The sequence below is a fragment of the Sciurus vulgaris genome (genome assembly GCF_902686455.1).
Source record: "Sciurus vulgaris genome assembly, chromosome: 11".
Taxonomy (NCBI): Eukaryota; Metazoa; Chordata; class Mammalia; order Rodentia; family Sciuridae; genus Sciurus; species Sciurus vulgaris.
The window spans coordinates 89,888,545-89,911,735 of record NC_136472.1 but is presented as its reverse complement, the minus strand read 5'-3'; the positions used below and the strand labels follow the sequence as shown (position 1 = coordinate 89,911,735).

The 23,191-nt window shown below is 33.3% G+C and overlaps 1 protein-coding gene across 3 annotated transcripts in view; it reads left to right on the top strand.

Moving 5' to 3' along the window:
• SLC36A4 (solute carrier family 36 member 4) overlaps nucleotides 1-23,191 on the top strand; it is a 50,637-nt gene that overhangs the window by 14,090 nt on the left and 13,356 nt on the right. The window contains exons 3-9 of one of the 3 annotated variants that reach the window (XM_079102799.1): nucleotides 762-852; nucleotides 2,043-2,131; nucleotides 3,500-3,595; nucleotides 5,425-5,509; nucleotides 12,907-13,134; nucleotides 15,135-15,233; nucleotides 18,178-18,347. In XM_079102799.1, coding sequence (XP_078958925.1) covers nucleotides 762-852; nucleotides 2,043-2,131; nucleotides 3,500-3,595; nucleotides 5,425-5,509; nucleotides 12,907-13,134; nucleotides 15,135-15,233; nucleotides 18,178-18,347 — 858 coding nt within the window. Of the gene's footprint in view, nucleotides 1-761; nucleotides 853-2,042; nucleotides 2,132-3,499; nucleotides 3,596-5,424; nucleotides 5,510-12,906; nucleotides 13,135-15,134; nucleotides 15,234-18,177; nucleotides 18,348-23,191 lie in introns of those variants that run through there. The other 2 variants (XM_079102801.1, XM_079102800.1) reach the window with 2 other exon arrangements.

The following is a 23,191-nucleotide window of genomic DNA, read 5'->3' as shown; positions in this document are numbered from 1 at the left end:
TTTACAACTAAACAAAATTTAAAAAAGAAGAATTAAAATAAGACAAAGAGGAAAGCAAAGGTTTTTCAAAGCCTTTTTCAATGTTTGGTAATTATTCATAAGTTCACATTCTAATAATTATTTAGTGATTAAGCAAAGCAACATGAAATTTGGTCAGAAGAGTATATATTAAAAAAATTTTCAGCAAATATTTTTGTTTTATGAGTTTGAATTTTATGCTTTTCTTCCTAGTTTCAATGCTTTTCTTCTTAATCAAAAGATTTCCTTTTATTGCCTCCTAGAAACTGTTTTTAGGATAAATCACTTAGATAATTCACAAATATTAGTTGTTAGCGTACCTGATGACACATGTAGTTGTAGACTTGTGTGTTGTTTTAGTTAACTTTCTCTTAGATTGATTATATTATACAAATGTGTTTAGTACCATGATTAAATAGTAGTGCCAATAAATTGCTTTTCAACATTTTTCTGAAAATCATAGTAGCTAAATATCTTATGAGGAAATTGCTGTTTCTTTATTAATTTACCATGTGCAAACCATTTTCACTTAAATGTCTCATTTAATCTCCACAATAACCCTCTCTTTTCCACTTTTACATAACAAAGACAGGGTGTGAACCATATATAACTATTGGCGAAATGAAAATGTTATTCGGTTCATTGCTTTTATTAATTTCTAGTTGCCATCTAATAACCATGATCATGCGATTTTAGTAGTTTTTCTTGTAATACATTTAACCCTTACAACTTTTACTTTTTAGATTTTTACAAACTCTTATGCATCTTCTTAAAGGAAATATTGGAACTGGCCTTTTAGGACTTCCATTGGCAATAAAAAATGCAGGCGTAGTGGTAAGTCTTTATCTTTGTAAATCTGCAGTTAAGATATAGTTGTCAGCAAAAATTACTACAAGCTAACATCTAACCTCATCATATATAACCTGGTCAAGTAACATTTAACTGATCATCTACCTGTTGTATTGATAAAATTATATTGAGCTATGATAGTGAGATCTAACAGAACCAAGAATTACTGTTTTCATTTCTACTTAATTACTTATTTATAATATTAAATCAACTCCTTCCCCCCAAAAAACTAACACAGATCTTGCCAGATATGGTTATGTCTTATAATTCTTTCACATTTTCAGGTATTTAAGTAGCATCCTCATAACAAAAAATACAGCAGATTATTTGAATCATGTAATCATTAATTTTTTAGACTTAGAAAAATATAGTGTTCAGATTTAAAGAAAAATAAGAAAGGGAGTCACAATCTCTTAAAACAGATTTATAAGTAGCAATTTTAGAGAAAACTATTGTAATTTCAGACAGCTTTTATGGAGCAAATTCATTTTTGAAGTAATAAAACTATATTTAGCTTTTAAAAAATTGAGTATTTTCTTAAAAAGTTTTAACTATCGTCTTTCTCTGAGTTTGACTGTTTTGTGAAACCTAATTTCAAGTGACTAAATATTTCTGATTATAAAAACAAGCTTTGGCAATAGTGTGATAGGGACTCAATAATATGGGCATCACTCTAATTTTAGTAAATAAATACTTGAAATTTTTGATGTGCCACTTTTTGAAATAATTATTTGCTAATCATAGTTCCTGACAGATATAGAAAGGTTTCAGAAAGCAGTCTGAAGAAGTGTATTGCTTAAACCTTAGTTCAATATTGTGCTTTTTAGTCATTTAGATAATGATGTGTAATTGCATCAATAGTAGGATACTAGTAGTTATAGACTTGCCAACTGGTGTTAAATATGATGTCGTTTTCCATTCTTCTATGCCGCATATCTGTATATTCATTGATTTAAGTAACCAAGTCCATAAGATGGAATCATACATGGTTATCTTAAATATTGTTTGAAATGTTTTCTATATCAAGAATCTTAATTTTCCCATATGCAAATGACTTTGTTTTGTCCATCAAATGTTTTCTCACTTAAGCAAGTCCCATTAACTTATTAATTATAAGATTACCCAACTTTTTAAAACTCAAAATGTTTAAGCTTTATAAATTTTCTCTTCCACAGCTTGGACCAATCAGCCTTGTGTTTATAGGAATTATTTCTGTTCACTGTATGCATATATTGGTACGTTGCAGTCACTTTCTATGTCAGAGGTAAATGTGGATTTGTTAAGTCTATTTAATTTCTTTTAAAGCTATGTATTTAGAGCATCAGATTGTTTTGTATTTCTACTATGCTTTGAAATCAGAAGTTGTATTCTCTTTAATCTATTTTAAAGACAAATTCAAGATAATGAATATGGAAAAGGGTAACATTTTACATGGTGTAAGTGTGGTCAGAATCTGTTTACAGTCATGCCTTGGTATCTTCAGGGGATTGGTTCCAGGATCCCTATGAACCCCCAAATCTGAAGATACTTAAGTTCCTTATATAAAATGACATAGTACTTGCATGTAACCTCTGTTTATCCCCCCATATACTTTGAATCATCTTTAGTTACTTAACACCTAGTACATGTTAGTAGCAAGCAGATAGTTGTACTGTGTTTTTTGAAGAAGAATGACAAGAAAAAAGTCTTTGTTACAGATACATTTTTCCATATATCTTTCATTCATGGTTGGTTGAATGCATGGTTGAGGAAACAGTGGCTGTGGAGAGCTAACTGTACCTACCTTATTAGTGAAATAGGTTCTTCTCAGTGAATGGGTTCTTTTAGTTAGTATAAATGGGAAAAACTAGGAAAGATATGTAGAAGAAATGAAGACAGCAATAAAACTTTATTATAGCACAATGGTCTTCAGTTTTTTTAAAAATCTAATTTTGTGTACAGTGCCTTTGGTGCTCTTTACTTATGATGCTTAGGTTTGTAGTCAAGAAAGTCTTATATTCTTTTTTAAATTTTTGTTTCATGAAATGCTTCTACTGGACAGTAAAGCAACTTTTAAAAATCAATATCTTCTAGTAGACCAGCATTCTAATCTTGACTCTCTTTTTATTGTTAAGTGTTTTTTAAACTGGCTAAATCATTTATGATCTTCAAATAACAAGGCATGAGTGGGAGACACTGGAGAAATAATTCCCACCTCATGGAGCCATATTGAAGATTAAAAGAGATAGTTTATGTGAATATATAGTGCATGGCCCTGTGCAGATACATTATTAAATAATGCTATTCTAAAAGTATAATAATTTAGATAGCACAATATAGTTGATGTTTTAGGCATTTGAAATATTTAAATTAGCAAGGTACTAATAGGTTCTGAATTCTATTGATATGCACACACATACACTTTAGTAGTAGATGAAAATTTATATGCTGGTGAAAAGGACAGATCAAATTTTAAAATTTCATGAAGCATGTTGAGAAATGTGCAGATTTTCAAATTTTGAAAACAAATCTGTCAGTGCATAGCCTTACATGTATTTATTTCCATTTATTTGATTTTTTTAAACAAGGAATGGTTTTATAGACCAATTTAATATTTTTCTTTTACCTATGTCTGTATGTCATTGGATTACAGGTTTAAAAAGTCGACATTAGGTTATAGTGACACTGTGAGTTTTGCTATGGAAGTGAGTCCTTGGAGTTGTGTTCAGAAGCAAGCAGCATGGGGACGGTAAGTACTTGTTATGTTTTTAGTGTCTAGTTTTGAAATTATATTCATGTTTGAGATTTCAATCTGAGAAGACACATAAACAAAAGGATGGGAAAAGTTGAGCGATCAAAATAAATAGCCTTTAGAATTAGATTTGGATCAAATCTCAACTCTACAATTTTCAGTTTTATGGCCTTGGTCTAAATATTCATATCTTTGGTTTGTTTTTTCACTATGCAGTGAACTCATAACAATACTTTACAAGATTATTGCAGTAGGTTAAATCAAATTATATTTACAAAGCACCTGACCAACCAGTGATATAATCATGTTCAATAATTTTTTTCAACAAAGGAAAAAAAAAGAAAAATATGGCAACCTCATTATTTCCAATGAAGTTGTGTTTAGCTTTATGCTCATAAGACATCTCTTGTCTGGATACATTTTAACATAAACTTATTTTATTGTCTTACTATTTAAAGGTAACTTTCTCATTGGTGGACACAGTGACTTTAAGCCAGATTAATACAGGAATAGAGAGTAAGGAAGTGTAAGTGATCAACAAAGTGTTAACTATGGTACAGATGAGTTGTGGGAATTATCAGAAGAGAAAAAGACATGTTAATAGAGTAGCTTATGGTTTAATGTGGCCTGTCTGGAAATTTTCAGGAAGTTAGATTTGTTTATTGTGTTCTTAGTGTTCTAATATATAAGTAAAAGGAAGAAACAATATAACAACTAGGGACTTGCCCCCCCTCCAAGCTAGAATAACAAATAAATCTATTCTGCCCCAGACTAGAGACAGGTTTTTCTCCCTGTTCTGTGAAGAATGGCTTTTAGATAGAAGTGGCAAAAATGATTGTTGGTGGGACACTAAAATCAAAGGTGAATAAAGAGATATTAATGGAATACTTAAAAAAATGCTTCCATGTAATTCATGATATAAAAGAAACTTGAATTCATTTCATGGTTACAAGATTAATTACAAATAAGGTCCCCAAAGAACCATGGAGAATGCTAGTTAGAACAACGAAGACACGCAAGGGCCTTCCAATTTTAGATGGAAGAAGGAAAATCTATAGATTTTTGTAGACCACATTGTTGTCCCTGACAGGAGACTGTAATGGAGTAGTAAGTGCTTGCTGTAGTAGTCACTCATTATTTCTAGACCAAAAATGAAGAAATATGGTGTGTATATTAACAATATGTAGGTAAATTCATAACTTGAAAACTGCCATACCCAATAATACCCACTTTGCTTGATGTCTCTGGTGATATTCCCTACTTCTATATATTATTTTACAAAGTAAAAATTTCTAGAGAATCTCACTAAATAATATGAATGGAGAAAAGCTACTGGAAAGGTTTCTTATGTTATGACTTAGGGCTACCTTCCCAGTCTTCTTATGTTCTGTATTCTTACTAGTAATTTGGATAGTAACAGGCACACTCATCATATTTTCAAATGACATGAAGCTGAAAAGGGTGAAACATACTCTAGGTTGATCTGAGAAAGATCTTGAGAAGTAGGAGAGATGGACTTAATCTGAAAGATGAAATATTTTCACAAAATCATTTTATAAGCAGATTTCCTTAAAATGTTGGATTTCAGAAAGAAGTAATGATGTAACAATATTGGGCTTTTAATTCCATTTCCATCAAATTCTATAATAATTCTAGTGATCCACTGATCATAAATAAATGATCTGTGTAGGAAATAAATACTTACATTTTTAATTTAAGGAGGTAAAATATATAAAATATTTTAAAAACAGTTTAAAAGAGAGACATAAAATATATTAACTTTTTACTAGCTTTTACTGATACTTATTTGTGGATATCTCTTTTAGGAGTATGGTTGATTTTTTTTTGGTGATAACACAACTGGGATTCTGCAGTGTTTATATTGTCTTTTTAGCTGAAAATGTGAAACAAGTGAGTATTTTTCTTCAGTTAGTGAAATCTATTGCCCTACTGATAGCATCATATTTCTTCTGTGGAAGCCATGGTTGAATATGAAAATGTATTCCTTTCATAAATGATCATTTATAAATTTTCCTTTAATCTTTTGTTTTGCAATTTGGATTTTTGCTATTGTTGATTGTTCCTATTAGAACACCTTTTTTGCCGCTGTGACTAAAAGACCTGACAAGAACAATTTTAGAGGAGGAAAAGTTTATTTGGGGACTCACAGTTTCATAGGTCTCAGTCCATAGCTGGCCATTCCTTGGGGCTTGAGGTGAGTCAGGACATCATGGAAGAAGAGTGTGGTGGAGGGAAGCAGCTCACATGATGATCAGGAAGCAGAGAGAGAGGCTCCACTCACCAGACAGAAAATAAATACCCCAAAGGCATGCTCCCCGTAATGACCACCTCCTCCAGCCACACCTTACCTGCCTTCAGTTACTTCTCAGTTCATCTCTATCAGAGGATTTATTCACTGATTGGGTGAAGGCTATCATAATCCAATCATTTCTCCTCTAAAACTTCTTTCATTGTCTCACATATGAGTTTTTGGGGGGATCTAAACCATGAGACAACCATGTTCTTGCTATAATATCATTAATGCCTGTTCTTTCAAATCAAAATATGACATGATTTACTGATTGTTAGTTACTTCTAACTTCTAACTCAAAAGCACATCCATAGATACTTTTGGAGCATATACTTTATATTGGTGTTCTGTAAAGAATATACAAGGTTTTAACCAGCAGTCTAACAAAGGAAGTAGAAAAATGAGCATTCATTTCTGTTTCAGTCAGCTTTTTTGTCACTGTGACTGAAAGACCTGCCAGAAAAATTTCAGGGGAAGAAAAGTTAATTTATGGGCTCATGGTTTCAGAGGTCTCAGTCCATAGACAGCTGGCGCTATTCCTCAGGGATCAAGGTGAGACAGGACATCATGGTGGAAGGGCGTGGTAGAAGGGAAGGAGCTCACATGATGATCAGAAAGCGGAGAGAAACTCCATTCGCCAGATACAAATATATACCCCAAAGCCACCCCTCAATGCCTCACCTCCTGCAGCCACACCCCACCTACCTCCAGTTACCACTCAGTTAATGCCATGAGGGATTAAATAACTGATTAGTTTAAGGCTCTCACAACCTAAATATTTCCCATCTGAACCCTCACATGTGAGATTTTTGGGGGACATCACATCTAAACCATAACAATTACTGGAATCCAGTAATTATGCCATTGTTTAAAAATACACTGTCTAAAAATGTATGGTTTTCTATAATTCTCCCCATAGTGAAGGTTTGTTTTAAGAGGAGGTGACTTCTAATCTCCGTGGGGAGATTAATAGTCTATTTGAACAAACATGCAAAGCACTGAAATAAAAATTCCTATTAGAACAATGCTAAAGCACAATTCTTTTTTTCTTTTTTTTTATTAGAACATTAATTATATGTAGTAGTTGGGTTCATTTTGACAAAATCATACATGCATGGAATTTCATTTACTCCATTTCAGTTCCTGTTCTCTCCCACTTTCTCTCCCTTCCTCCCTCTTCCTATTCTCTTTCCTCTACTCTACTTATCTTTCTTTCCCTCATTTATTTATTTTTGATTGGTGCTAAAGCACATTTCTTTATGATTGATATTATTCCTGTGTTACCCCTGATCTACTTTAATCATTTTTCAGTCAATAACTTTTATAATTATCTGACTATATATAGAACAATAAGCATTACACATAGTAATATGTAGAATTGTATTTTTATGCAAATGATGATGTGATCATGTTTTCTAAAGAACCTTTATGGACCTTTAAATATATATTTCACTTTTTCTGAGAATAAAATACGCTTCATTTTATATTAAGAGCAAGAATTTGCAAACTTTTTCTGTAAAGGATCATATAATGAGGATTTTCCATTTGGCATATCATATGGTCTCTGTTGCAACTACTAATTTAGTCACAGACAATAATATATAAACAAATAAGTATGGATTCTGTAAAATTTTATTTGAAAAATAGATATAAAGTCAGATTTTGTCTGCAGGCTGTAGTTTGCTAACCCCTTATTTTTACTATTCCTGTATATTATATTCAAACCACAAGTTTAGTTTTTCAAAGTTGAAAAAGCAAATGGAGCTCTCTTATTAAGGAATGAGAGTTCTTTTAAAGAGTCCCTGTTATTTAGTAATCAGGAATCTGCATCTCCAGATCAGTGTTTTGTCCAGGGTATCACTTTTCAGTGTTTATAGAAGTTTTATTTATATTTGGAAAAGTTTTCAACCTAACTTCAGTGTTACCTGTTGTGTGAAACCTTCAGCTGTTCCTCCATGCCATCTTTTTTTCCATCTTTTGCTAGAATTTAATGTTTTTTATTCTGACTTCTGTAACACTTTTGAAAATACACACTGTATTGAAGTTAATGAACAGATTAATTTTTACCACTAGACTGAAAGCCCCATGAGGGAAAGGACTATTGTATCTGTTGTGTCTACCACTGTAAAGTAACTTCTAAGAGTGCCTGGCTTCTAGGTACTGATATGGTTATTAGATTGGAAGTGGGGCAGATAAACTCACAACAGACTGAGAGGGATTTTAAAATTTTATCTCTTTATTTCTTAGACCTGGTTTTGTACCTGTTTTTTTTGAGCAAGTATTCAATAAACTTTTGTTAACTGAAAGGGTTTAGCCCTTCTGTTCAATTTCTCACATTGATGGTGTTTTTGCCACTTATTTTCTTCCTTATTCATACACCTTTCACTCCCATTTTCTCTGTCAACTCTTTTCTTTTAGTCCATCCATGATTGTTTTAGCTTGGTTTCTTACTTAGCTACTTCTTCTACATCTATAAAAAGAATGGTGTCAAGACATTGGTGTTGTGACTGCTGGCAGTTTTGGCTAGGAGGGTAATCTTAGATGTTGTCTCTACTTGAGAGCTCTAAAAAATTATGTGGTTTATTTTTGACCTGTTTAGTTTTTCCAAAATATCCTATTTCCAGGCTATTATTCTCTCCTCTTTTCTTTGATACTTGCAAATAAATAAGTTCTTATGAAACAAACTTTTCTGAAAGATAAATATGTAATCTAAACCAGTGCTGTTCCTTTAGATACAGGTGTTCCCTCAAACATTGTAATTATAGAATAATGAGTGAAAGGCTAGTGAAAGCAAGTAGAGATGAGAGATGTGGAGAAGATAGAAAAGAGCAATAGCAATTATAGTTAATTAGAATTCTCTTTATACTCATTTGTTTACCAAAATAAAGTGTCAGTTCTTTCATTAGCATTACTCATTATAAATGATGTGCCTTAGATGTTACATGTATTTATCTTCAGAAATGGTATATTCCTAGGACTCCTAATCCATTGTGAGGCCATTTATGGTCAGAACTGATAAGACACACCATTTTACCAATCATTTACATAGAACATGATGGGAATGATATCTTTCTAGGATTGTGCAACATGTTAGCACTGTATCTTTTCTAATATCTCCTAAAAGAGTCATCAGAAAGTTTTTTGTGAATCTAGGATTAATGTTGATAATGCCTTGTAATTTTATATTTATAAGCTATGGCAAATATAGTTTAATCTTTGCAATGACTCTGTATATATATATTTTTAATACCAGGGATTGAACCCAGGGGCACTTAGTCACTGAGCTGCCACATCCCCAGCACTTTTTTTATGTTTTATTTAGAGACAGGGTCTTACTAAGTTGCTTAGGGTCTCACTAAATTGCTGAGCCTGACTTTGAACTCGCAATCCTCTTGCCTCAACCTCCCTAGCAGCTGAGACTACAGGCATGTGCCATCACTCCCAGCTGTATTATGCTCATTTTATGAAGAAATCTCACAGATCATGAGTAACATGCTCTAAGTCATATGGAATTAGACTGAAAACTAGGTGTCTGCCCAAGTTGGTCACCCAATATGTTAATTTCTTATCTCTGGACAGGATGTTGTCAGATATTATGGGTGTGTGTATATATGTACATGTGACATGAATAGTGGAAAAAGTGGAGACAATAAATATTTAGAAGCGTTGGGTAGCTTTCTTCTATGAAGTGTCAGTTTCTTCTAAACTGACACTTAAATGAAAAATTTAACTTATTTGTATATTTTCATTTTATGAAGAAATCTCACAGATCATGAGTAACATGCTCTAAGTCATATGGAATTAGACTGAAAACTAGGTGTCTGCCCAAGTTGTCACCCAATATGTAATCTAAACCAGTGCTGTTCCTTTAGATACAATTTCAAACATTGTAATTATAGAATAATGAGTGAAAGGCTAGTGAAAAATTTAACTTATTTGTATATTTTCTAAAAAGACACATGAAAAACATATCTCTAGGAGGCAGAGAGAACACCTGCTGTGGACAGAAAGGTGAAAGTCATTTGGAGGCATTAAGAGCAGCATGAAAAAAGACTAACAGTCAGGCTTTAGAAAATAGCTGAAATTAACTATGAACACATTGCTGGGCAGAGCAGGTAGGTAGATGGTCACCAAAGCAGCATGAGGTTAGAGATTTTCATTGTCTCTCCAGAGGTGTTCTTTTACATTTGATAGCAGTATACAACAGTGCACACACTGGTTAATTAAACCTTATCATTTATTACTGCTGTTATAATTAAAAGCTGTGGTGGTATTTTTACTGCCTTAATGTAAATGAAATTGAAGGTGCAATATTTCATTAACATAAAGAAATAAGGGTTTCATTGCCAGTACAGATGTGGAAACATGCTCTCTAGCTGCCACATGGCTGCTGTTGTTCTCATTAAGCCATTATGGACAGTCAGTGGAGAAAAATAATCTTAGTGTTTCTGATTGTAGACAATCATGGTTCTATTCACTCTTCCCTTCTTGTTTTAGATACTCTAGAAAATTTCAGATAGGTAAAATGGCGTATATACGGACATGGAGGTTGAGGAAGGAATATTACAGTAAGAGGAAAAAATGTAGTGATACCCAGATTCATTGACAAGAATCAGAAGATATGAATTCACATTCCTGCTCTCACTTTTAACTCACCCACTGATCAAGATCCCCTTATTTTGGCCAAGCCTCAGTTTCCTTGTTACCAACACTGTTTTACAAAATAGGAGTAGTAACAAAATCTTTCCTGGTTCCTCATAAACTTATCGTGAGGCTTAGATGACAAAAAAAGGTTTGTGAAAGCCTTTGTAAAATGTAAAACAGTATTCAATTGTAGGGAATTATTTAATACTGTTGTTAGCTTTACTAAAAAGCATAATCTGCCTTTGGAATTTTAATCATAAAATTACCGAGTCATTGAAAGTTAATAAGTAGTGGGTTTTAATAAACTTGAGCTCTAAATGAAAAAAAAAAAAACAATTTAGTAATTTTATTTTATAATATTTATTCCAGTGTTTTACATTTTGGTAAACATGTGAGACCATAGGAAGTCCTATTAGCCCATCTCTGTCTCTAGAGGGCACCAAAGGACTCAAATGTTTACCTGAATCTTGCTCTAGGTATGTATCTACATTTTTTATTGTATTTTTTAAAATCCTGAGAACGTTTATAACCATCTTTCTGCCCAGAGAATGCTAAATTTTTATAAGATATTATGATAGAACTAATTTTTAAATTTCCAAGCACCTAATAATTCAAACAACCCTTTAAAAGTTTGTTTATGTAACTGCCTTTCTCTTGCCAGGAATTTTTGTTAGAGCTTAAATCTGATCATTACCTAATTTAATTATCAGAGGTACTGCTTTGATAAGAAGTACGCAGCTCTAAAGAATTTGATTACTGAGAAAATTAAGTCAACAATTAAATATCTTCTTAAAGGCCAAGTAATGTAAATTAGTAATTTTGTTTCAATTTCAAATTATAAAAAAAAAATAAAGTTTTGATGGCCAGTTACATGAAAATGGTGAGTAGCACATTTCTTAAATGGTACATGGTATAATTTGAGGGTTTGTTAGGCCAGTGTGAATTATAAAATGCCTATATAGCTTAAAAATCCACTAAATTCCCTACCATCTAAGATGATATCTGTGTTCATATTGATATTAAACAATTTTTATTATGGATTTTAAGTATAAAAGTAGAATAAAAGAAACATGAATTATAAGCCATATCAGAATTTTGTTTTAAATGTCTGGTTTGTCGGCCCCTTAATTTTTGGTACCTTTCAGGAAAGATGTCAAAGTGGAGGTGGGTAGCTTCTTGGACAGAATACCCCCTTTGGGTGGTATTATTTTGGTCAGGTTGATATCAATATCTAGGCCTGAGTTTGCATCCTAGACCCGCCACTCATTGGTTTGATACTGTGAAGCAAGTTTTTTCCCCTTTTATAAGCCTCAGTTTTCTCTAGTTTAAATTGAAATTAATACTGTTACCCACTTCTAAGAATCATTTGGAAGATTGAGATGTTTATAAAGCTTACAGTTCAGTACCTGATAAGAAAGTACTAAAAAATTACTAACTGTTACTATTATAGGATCTGTTTCTTAAGAATATAATCAGACCCTTGACAATATCAGTGTGTTCAAAGGAGGTTTGGGCACAAGTAGTTTTACACTGATATTTAAATTATAGTCTGATTTGCCTGAGCTGCAGATTGAGCTACAAGATTGTTTCTAAATTCTACTTTAATTTCATTGCTGTTTTAGAAAGTTGGATTACATGATTAGCTGAATCAGAGACAAATTTTAATATATGAAATTTATAAATCATTGCATTTCTTTTGAAATCTAAAAATTACATTATAAAAGTGGGCAAATAGGTTTTTAAGTGTTGATTTATACCGTACAAGTTTTCTAGCAAAAATTACTGTCTAACATGGCAATGTGAATTTTGTGGATTCTTAGTAATGTTTATTGATAATGATGGTAATTTATAAATAGTTGCTTTACACACATTTTAAAGTCAGACTATGATTTTAAAATTTGACTTTTGTATATTTCTGAGAGATACTTAGTGCTTGTTTTTTATTGCGAAGAAAATAAGCTAAAGTAGAGTACCCCTGGTCATTCTAGGCAAATGTGCTCCCAGTTTGATGAGCTCAGAAATGAATCTTTGAGTCATTGCAGGAATCATGAGCATCGTGGTTACAAAGCTTCAGATTAAGTTAGTAAACCCATCCTCATAATTTTCTAGTGAACTTTTTTAGAGTACAAAAAATAAGTTATCTTGCAAAGAATGCTTTCCTACCTTAATTATTCTTATATTGATATATGCGTTTCTAGGAAGCCAGAGTATCCAGACAAATGGAAATATTTTATTGTACAGTATGTCATAGGAATTTATCATAATGTATGTATATTATAATTTTCTTCATTTTTCTCTTAGAAGTTGATGTGTGTCTTTCTTCCTTCCTTATTCCCCTGATACTCCTATATAGGTGCATGAAGGATTCTTGGAGAGTAAAATATTTGTTTCGAATAGTACCAATTTGTCAAACCCATGTGAGAGAAGGAGTATTGACCTAAGGATATACATGCTTTGCTTTCTTCCATTTATAATTCTTTTGGTCTTCATTCGTGAGCTAAAGAATCTATTTGTACTTTCATTCCTTGCCAACATTTCCATGGCTGTCAGTCTTGTGATAATTTACCAGTATGTTGTTAGGGTAAGTATTACATGTTTTTACATAAATATCATATATTTCCTATGCAAATAAAACTTCTGTTTTCTTTGGAGATAAAAGTAATGACACATAAAGACCATTACTGCACATCTGTCCACAGCAGACAAATGGTAAAGCTTGGTTTCTTTCTGGATTATACTGCGAATTTGAAAGTGTGTGACATAGTGGTGACAGTTACAGGCTTTTTAGTCTGGCCTGCTTTTGGGTCTTGGTAAATATGCTTCTGGGCTTTGTGTTGGTGCTTCAGAAGATGGTGCTACCTACCCTATAGAGTTCTTCTGAGATTTAGGGTTGTGCTTTCAGTACAGTGGCTCACAAGAATCAATTTATGGGAATGTATGTAATTCTAATTTCTTTTACTTCTACACATTTATTTGCTTCCACTGCTTCAATCCACTTCTACTACACTATAATCCCTTTATAAGAAATACATGCTATAACCTGAACTAATTTTATTATTAATTCTGGGGATTTTCATTCCAGTTTGTTTAAAATCTCTCAGGGTTAGGGGAATCTGAAGATTCCTTAGAATTGTTTTTAAGATTTGGTCTCTCCCCCTATGTCCCCTTCCCATACCTCTCCCTTACTGTCCCCTCTCCCCCACGTACCTCTTTCTCTCCGTACATAATATACATATACATATACACATACTATTTTTCCTAAGCAGCTGTATGACTTTCATCTCTCAAAGAGCCAGTTATCCAGAAAAGGTTGAGAATCCCCATTCTATTCCTCCTGATCTAATCCATCTTATATATTGCTTCTAAGGTAATTGTTGCAAATCTCCATTAATTCAATTGCAAACTCTTATGGTGGGCCTGTGTTTCATTTTTCCCTTTTCTGAATTCCCAAACCTATATTCTCTCTTACAGTACTTAAGAGTATAAGGGGACAGGAAAGAAGATCACATAAGGCTTTCTGGAGTTCATGACCCCTTAGCTGAACATGTAAGACTTATTAGGCAGAAAAGGTTGTTTGTTGGGTAGATGAAATGGCATGAGCTCATTAATGAAGAAGTGAAATAGCATCCTGCTTACCTTTACTAACAGTTTAGTGGTAGCAAATAATCCAGATCCTTCAAACCTCTTTCATTCTGACCCTAGCCTATGTTTTGGGTACTGTGTCACCTTTATATCATACAGTTCTACCTATGTTTCCATTGTTTCAGTCTTTTCTATTCCCTAAATTATCCTTGTGCTTCATGCTTCAGTTGCTTTGTTCATCCTCTTCTTGGCCTTGAATTCTGCTTCTAGTCAGGTAAGGCAGAGAATGCGGGATGGTGAAGAAGTAGAGATCAGATTTGTATATCTGGAAGAAGAAGTCATTGTAGAGCAAGAGATTTTGAACAAAATATGCCCTTTGTGTGTTTGTCCAGATTGTGAGAATTGGAAACAAGGCTGTGTATCAGTGCCATGTAACCAAAACCAGAGTTAGGTCCCATATACATAAATAAGGATAATAACAGCTGTCAGCTCAGTGAATAAATTCTGAAATCAGAAGAAACTTGTACTGGGAGCAGCAGAGCTGTGAAAGACAAAGCCAGAGTAAGGAAGCTAGTAGCTCAGAGGCCTAAAGGAGCAATGACAGTAGAGAGGAGAATGGCTTTCTGTTGAGTACCTGCAGCCATGGTTGTTAATTGATAATTTGGCTCTCATCTCAGACCTAAGTATGCTTTTGCATTTCCTGTTGTGGCAGGAGCCACACCCAGTGTGCACAGTCTGGAACTTACAGGTGGAAACAGGTGATCAGGAGCATTTTGCTCAGATGGAATGTGTGGCCATGAGGAAAACAGTTGCTTTGGCAATTAAATCCTAACAGCTTTGCTACATTTAACATAGGCTGCTTAAAGTGTTCATCGAAAGAAATATTCACTTTTATAACCTACATTTCCTGTTGTGAAGCTCAGGAGAATAGGATTTTGCTCTTTCATCTTAAATTCTTTAAAATAAATAAATATATATTTTTTTCCCTCCTTTCTGCAGAACATGCCAGATCCCCACAACCTTCCCATAGTGGCTGGTTGGAAAAAATATCCACTTTTTTTTGGTACTGCTGTATTTGCTTTTGAAGGCATAGGAGTGGTAAGAATTAGTCTGTATTATTTTTAAATATTTTAAGTCATATCAGAGACTAACATTGTGAAGCTATGTGAAAATGCATGTTTTTTTTAAATTTCAGTTTTCTTTATTCCTGAAACATGATTTCTAGTAGATTTGTATTATAGTTTAGTTTTTCCACTAAGAGTTTAATCTTAAACATCTTCCTTCTTTATTTGTAAAATAAGGAAATTAAACTAAATGATTTTAACATTCTATTATGTAATTTTAAACCTATACAAAATTTAGATAGTGTTATGGACTACTGTGTAAGCATCACCAGCTTCAAAAATTTAACTTAGTTTTGTTTATACTCCACATACTTAAGCACATCCCAAACATATTTTATAGACTAGATTATTTGAAGGAAACTGAAATTGTTACTAAGTTATTGTTACATAAGTCAAATATAAATTATTACTTTAGATTTGTGTATGTTTGTTTTGAAAAGTGTTGTCATAAAGCTAATGCCAAGAAACAGCATCCTGAGGGTTCTAAGTTCTTAAATTTTCTGCTCAAGGTACTTCCAGTTTATGTATTGCCCATTATTTGTAGATGTGGGGAAAATATAGTATTACTGTTTATTCTGTTCTATAGTTTATGTTTCATACTCTTATGGTTTGTCATAGGAGCAGATTCACTGCACATACCTATTTAAAATGATCTCCAGACAGAATCAGTCTAAAAGACAATTTTATAGTACTTTACTTGGGATTTTGCTCTCTGACTTCTCCTTTAGATTATTCTCACACTTCAGATAATTCTTACAAATTCTCACAGCTCTAGTTATCACTATTGCAGACTTAACTGTAGATTTTAACTTCTTATTTTAGGGAATTTTATTATCTAGTTAATAACTGGACATTGCTGTTTAAGTGTTTTTTTCTCTGACCATCTCAAATTCAGTGACTTAGTTTCCAGTGCATACTTTCTCACCCCAAATCAGCTTCACTTTCTCATTTCTCTTTTTTCTTTTAGTTTTCCTTCTGGTTGCTTAAATTTGAAATATTGGGGTATTCTTACTCATGCTTGGTTCTCCATTCCAATTAGCAATTCAGGCATGTTGATTCTTCTTTACTATTTCTCAAATCTGTCCCATGAAGAAGATTATATATAAATCACTTTCAATGCCACATGACACAAAAGAGGCCTCAGGAAACATTAATTTCTTTCCCTTTTTCCTTTATTAGCTGCAGTGCTACCATTGCTGGCCACGGCCTCGTATATCAGGTCTGGATGGTCTCAAGTGCATCCGCACTGTGCTCTGCTCTATTCTATTCTTAGCAGTTAATGTTTCCATATGAAACAGATTTATTCATGTGAAAAGCCATAATAGTAATGGAGATACCACCTTACAGGGCTATTCTGAGAACTGTCTGAGATGCTGCTTGCTAAGGTCTTAGAATGATAGCTGCTGTACTTAAGCACTTAATAAATTCTTGCTATTTTTATTACATAGTATCTTTCACTGTACAGCTAAATTATGTTTTGAAGATTAACCTAAAAACCTTGATTTTTTTCAATCAGCCTTTTCTTTAAAAGCGATTTTTATGCAATGAAAACCATTTACTAGCCTTAATGAAATTGACAGACAACTTCTTTAAGATATAGAACTAGTTACAGAGGTTTGCATACATGCATGTATTTTCTAGCTCTGTTTCCTGATAGGACCTAACAAGCAGTGACACTTGGAAGAAAGAAGCACACCTATAACCCAGATCTTGATTTCTGAATACACTTTTCCAACAAAAGAACTAAAGTTATTTAGAGACAAATGACTGATTTTAGTGCTGAAGCAAATAGATTCAAGATAAGTCTAGAGTACAAGAAAGTAAAGAAATGCTCAAAAAAGAAAGATTGGAAACACATTAAAGGGACACAGGAGCCATCCTCATAGAATTCACAGTAGCTAAGGTGGGAGCAGTATGAGTGACCAAATGGATAACAAGAATATTTAGTTATAATTCCGTGTATTAACCAAATCTGTGTAAGTCTATGCTCATATGAATAAGTGACTAAGCAAATAAATACATGGGACAGAATCCCAAATGATTTATGTGGAGTCTTCTCCCTCTGGGATGTATAGTTAATTCCCCATTAGTCTTTGGAGTATGGGCTCGATTTAGAACATAAAAAGAACATGATGAAAGGGAAAAAATAACTTTATAGCAGAGAAGCCTGGCAAACTACCTTAATGAAGTGATCAAAATGAACCTTACCAGGCATAAAAGCATGTATGATGACAAGGACACTCCCCCTGTGAGGTATTCTTCTCTAAAACCTTATAATCCCAGACTAGTCACAAAGAAAATGTTGGGCAAACTCGAATAGAGAGATATTATGCAAAATAGCTAACCCATACTGCTGAAAACTGTCAAGATAATGAACAACAAGGAAAGATTGAAAAACTACCAGAAACCAGAAAAGACTTAGGAAGAAAGGTGACAAAATACAGTGAGTTATCCTGGATGGGACTTTGGAAGAGAAGAAGGGAAAACCTAAAGAAATACAAATGAAGTTTAGAGTTTAGTTACTAGTAATTCACACATGTTGGTTCATAGTTGTAGAAAGTGTAACATGGTAAGTGATATGTTAACAGTGGGGGAAACTTGTGAGGGATATATGAAAACTCTCTGTCTTTGCAACTTTTTTGTAAATCTAAAATTATTCCAAAATAAAAAGATTATTTAAAAAAACGGACAGGTTTGTCTGCCAAGAACTGATTTTTTAATTAAAAAAAAAATTTTTAATGTGTAGTGTAGAAAATATAGGATATGGAAAAATCCTTTAATAACTATATGTGTTATTTTAAAGAAAAAGTTTTTGTATATAAACTGTAAAAAGACCAATTTCTATATATGAGACCCTATTATTTTGAAGCATAATTGTATCACACTCCTTTTAAAAATAATTATATTTTTTATTTTAGGTCCTTCCACTGGAAAACCAAATGAAAGACTCAAAACGCTTCCCTCAAGCCCTGAATATTGGCATGGGAATTGTTACAACTTTGTATGTGACATTGGCTACTTTAGGATATATGTGCTTTCGTGACGAAATCAAAGGCAGCATAACTTTAAATCTTCCCCAGGATGTATGGTAGGTGAATATGAGTTAATTAATCTTTGTTTTTATATTTTATAGATATAGTTTACTGCCTTCAATGGTAAAGGCATGTTATTGGATTTATGATTTAAGCATTTAAAACTTTCGCTGTGATTTCTTTGTGTAACCTAGATTTTTTTCATAAATCTCTGAGGAGACCATCTATGAATTTGTGGATCTCTGTGGAATTAAAAAAAAAGAATTTAAAAAATTCTAAGTATTCCAAACATGAGTCAAGTATATGAGCAAAATATGAATTATTGTAATATGGGCACACTGTAATAGAAAAATTAATACTCATCCTTGTTGCCAAAAAATCAAACACACTGGGTTCCTGGTAAAATGACATGTCCTACCTTTGATATTTTACTGGTCAGCTTTATACTGTATGTACTTACAAATTCATTCAGAATCCAATTGGGACTTATTAATAATTGTTGGGGTCTTTACCCCCTTGCTCTTCTGGACCAGCGACAAGGGAAGGGGACACTCCCCAACAAGGCCAGACCAGGAAAGGTAGGGCCCACTGACCCCCCGCACCCAGCCCTCCGGGCAGAGGACAATCAGACACATCAGGGAGACCTGTCACAACAGGAATTCGTTTATTGAGGAAGTCACAAAGCTTTTATGTAGGGTGAAGGCTAGGCGGGAACCAATCAGCTTAAAGGTCAGCAAGGCACAGGGGGTGGGGGGTAGGGGGGTGACGCAGGTGAGAGTCCCATAGGACTATATGGCAAGCACGAGCTGATCACGTTTGCGGAACTGTTGTTAACCAATCCCTGACAGTGGTCTGATTTATGGTCATTAACTTTTGAAACCGCCTTTGAGGCCTTGATCTTGCTCACCCGCCAGGAAGTAAGGAGTCAGCCTGAGTTAGTTAATGTGTCATTAGTCCCAACAAATAATGAAGTAATTAATGCATCTTATTTTAATATTATAATTGCATTCTTGTAAATGAAGCGATATTCAATTTTTCCTTTTTCCAGACATTGGTATTTGAGAATTTAAAAAAGTTATTGGCAGTGATTATAATGTAGGCCTAATATCTTATTTATAAAATGGAAGTTAATGCCTTAGTTTTGATAAATGAAAAGAATAAATGCAAAGTTTCTGATTTAATAAATGTCACTCTACTCCTTCAGCTACCTAGCTAGAATCTGTGAAACTTTAAATATCTCACCATTGTAGTGAAAACCAGCAACAGCAGAAATTATATTTTCTGAATGCCTTCCTGATGAGAGTTTGTCTATCATTTAATTATTATTTGCATTCAGGGCATTTATTGGACTAAATATTTTGTTAGGACAAATGCACATAGGACGCCATTTAAGTCAGAGGAATTTAAGTAGGATAGTTTCCAGGTGACAAGGGGCACACATTCAGTGTGTTTATCTTTGTAATCATAATTTTGCCTTAGTGACATTTTGTTATTATGTTTCAAGTTAGAAACATGTTTCAAATGTTGTAAATGTATTTCAGGATGGATTCAGGATTGCAAAGAAGATATATAGTTGTTTAGCATTTATTTAATTTACCCATGTTATAGTTAATTATATACTTTTGTTTCCTTCAATTGTGTTTTTTCTTTTTAAAACATAAGGACTAGAAGCTTAAACAGCTTAATTTAAAGGGAATGAAGGTTAAAAAATGTTAGTATAGTTCATCTTTTGAAATACTGTAAAATATCTAGGAAAAAGATGACGTTTTTTCCAGTTACAGCCCAATAACATTTAGACTAAATCTTAAAAATACTAATTTAAAATTTGACATGCATTTTGACAGGTATTTTATTATTTATTTTTTTAACTTTTTGGTTGACATAGTATTTATACATGGTTACAAGGTCCAATATAATGTTTTCATTCATGTATACATTGAGTAGTAATCAACTCAGGGTAATTACACACTCATCATCTCAAATTTTTATCCTTTCTTCATGGTGAATACACTTGAATTTCTTGCTTCCAAGTATTTTGAGAAGAGATCATGCATTATTTTTAATCTTATTTACCTGGTAACCACTATTCTACTCTCAACTTCTGAGAGATCAACATCTTAGATCACATCTATGAGTGAGATTATGTAGTTTCTGTTTTTGCCTGATTTACTTCATTGAACATAGTGTCTTCTGGGTACATGTGTGTTGTCACAGATGACAGGATGTCATACTTTTATGGCTGGCTTTTTTTCCATTGTGTATATATGCACCACATTTTCTTTATCCATTTGCTTGTTGGTAGACGTTTAGGTTGATTCCATATCCTGGGTGTTCAAATAGTGCTGCAGTAAACATGGAGCGTAGGTGTCTTTTCATCATGTTGATTTCATTTTCTTTGGCGAGATAGCCAGCAGTGGAACTTCTGACTGGTATTATAGGTATAATTTTAGTTTTAGGGAGACTTCAGTACTCTTCTTCATAGTGGCTATACTAGTTCACATTTCCATCAACAGTGTATAAAATCTCTCTTCCTCTAAATCCTTCCCAGCATTTGTTATTTTTTTCCCATCTTTTTGAGAAGACCCATTCTCATGTGGGTAAGGTGAGATACCCCATTATGTTTTTCCTTCTCATTGAAAATTTCTTTCATTTATATGTTGGACATTTATATGTCTTCTTTTGGGAAATGTGACAAAGTTTTAATGTTGAATAGAAAATAGGCAGAAGCAATTTCAAAATTCTTCTCTGCTCTTATTCACAAAGCATATATGGAAAATCTTATGGGAAAAGGGATAGAAGAGGAAGTATACCGCATTCAAATTAAGATGTTCCTATCCCAAGACAGGTAAGAACATGGTGAAGGAACAATGGACAGGAATAAGAGGGAATACGTTTTGTATTCACAACTCAATTTTGGGGCATGACACTGTTCATGCAGTAGCTCCAATTCATCTTTCTCTATTCCCACAGCCACTTCTCATCCCCTAATTGTTATGGCTCTCTGGTTAAAATGGAACGCATTAAGGACTCTTGATTAAAAGGAGGCTAGTAGATTGATCATAGTTTCTACTCAAGAAAGTCTAGCAAGTCACCCACTTTTCATTTAGTGAACCTATAATAATTATCCAAAGAAAAATAAAAAATATAGAAAAATAGGAAAGCATGTCAAGATGAATATTTACTTTGAGAAAAATTCTGTTCGTTCTTTCCTTTTCATTTTGGAAGTATGCTTTTGTTGGCCTGTAATCTATTTCTTTTTGATCTCTGCACTTGTGGGAATGTTAAAATATAGTAGTCATGCCTGGGGATACAGGAAGAATTTTGTTTGTGTTTTTAGTTATAGTTGTCTATAAAATGAGAAGTTTTGATTAGTATAATTTCAGGATTATATTTGAGATTCCTTTCTTAATGTTCTTTCTTCCCTTCTCTTCCTGTGTTTAAAACAGAAGGCCTTGTAAGGTACAGTGTGTAGTGTACTCAGTGACTGTGTATGAAAGCTGATGGCCATAGCAAAATTTTTCCAGACTATTAGCCATGACAAGATGTAAGGGGCTTTTGATGCCAAATTAACTGTGGTCTCAGAGATTAGAAGGGCTAATTTTTCAAGAAAAGGTTGAATCGGAGAAAGACCCTAGGATAAAGCACATGTGAATTAGAGAAGTTCTAAGTCGTTATCATCTTCAATCTTCCTGAGGTGTTATCTTTAAAAGCTGGTTATGAATAATGTTGTTCAATATAACACATTGACTTTTGAATTAAGGAGTGTATTTTAAAGGTGATAATAAAGTAAATTCACAAATATTATTGTAGGTTTAGAAGCATTTCCTATGTGGCTTACCAGTATAGTTAGGACATAACTTATAGTTCTGGACAAAAGTTTTACCAACATTTTTCCAAATGAGTAACTATGTTAGTCAGCTTTTCATTACTCTAACAAATACCTAGATAATCAACTTATGAAATGTAAAGGTTTATTTGGGCTCAAAGTTTTGGAGGTTTCAGTCCATGACTGGTTCATAGTTTGGACCTTTGACTAGGTAGCACATCATAGCAGAAACACATGATTGAGTAAAAATCACTCACTTATCTCATGACTGGAAAGTGAAAAGGGGAAGAGAAAAGGACTAAGTTCCCATTGTTCCATTCAAGGGCATAGCCCCAGTGACCTGAGGACCTCCCACCAGATCCTACCTCTTCTATTAGAAGTTCCACAACCTCCCTAAATTGCCAAGCTGAGGACCAAGCCTTTATAAAATGCACCTTTGGGAACACTTATCCATACTACAGCAGCAACCCAAATAGAAGAAAGAAAAAAGCATTCCCTCAGGAGTCCTCGGGCAGGTCCCCACATGGCCTAACTGCAGCACAACATCAGTGCGTACTTTATTTTTGAAAAAGTATACCTTTTGCATTCTAGTTCTTAGTATCTATGTTGCTTTTTATACAAAAATCATTTTCTCTCAAAAATACTCCCTTGGAGTAAAATGTATATTTAAGAAAAATTTGCCATACTTAACATATAGTTTGGAAAACCCCAAGCACACTGCCACAATCCACGACGGATTGATTATATACTCCAGGTAAAAAACAAAGTTTCAGGGTAGTTGCCAATAAGAATAACCAAGGGGAAGTAATCAACCTGACAAATATAGAACTTCAAAGATCTGTGATGTAGATTATAACATGGACTGTAAAAATGTTTTCATAAGGATTGATTTGAAGAGGCTTTTTTTCCCATATAATTTGGTATGGATTGTTTTTTCATGTAAATGTCAGATTCTGACATGTTAGTGTTATTACTTGAAGTTATAGAATCTCCTTACCAATATGGAGGTCCTAAGTAGGAAGGGTTTGCATTAGTTTGATCTGGAAAAAAACAAAAAAAAGCCAGAATGTGGAG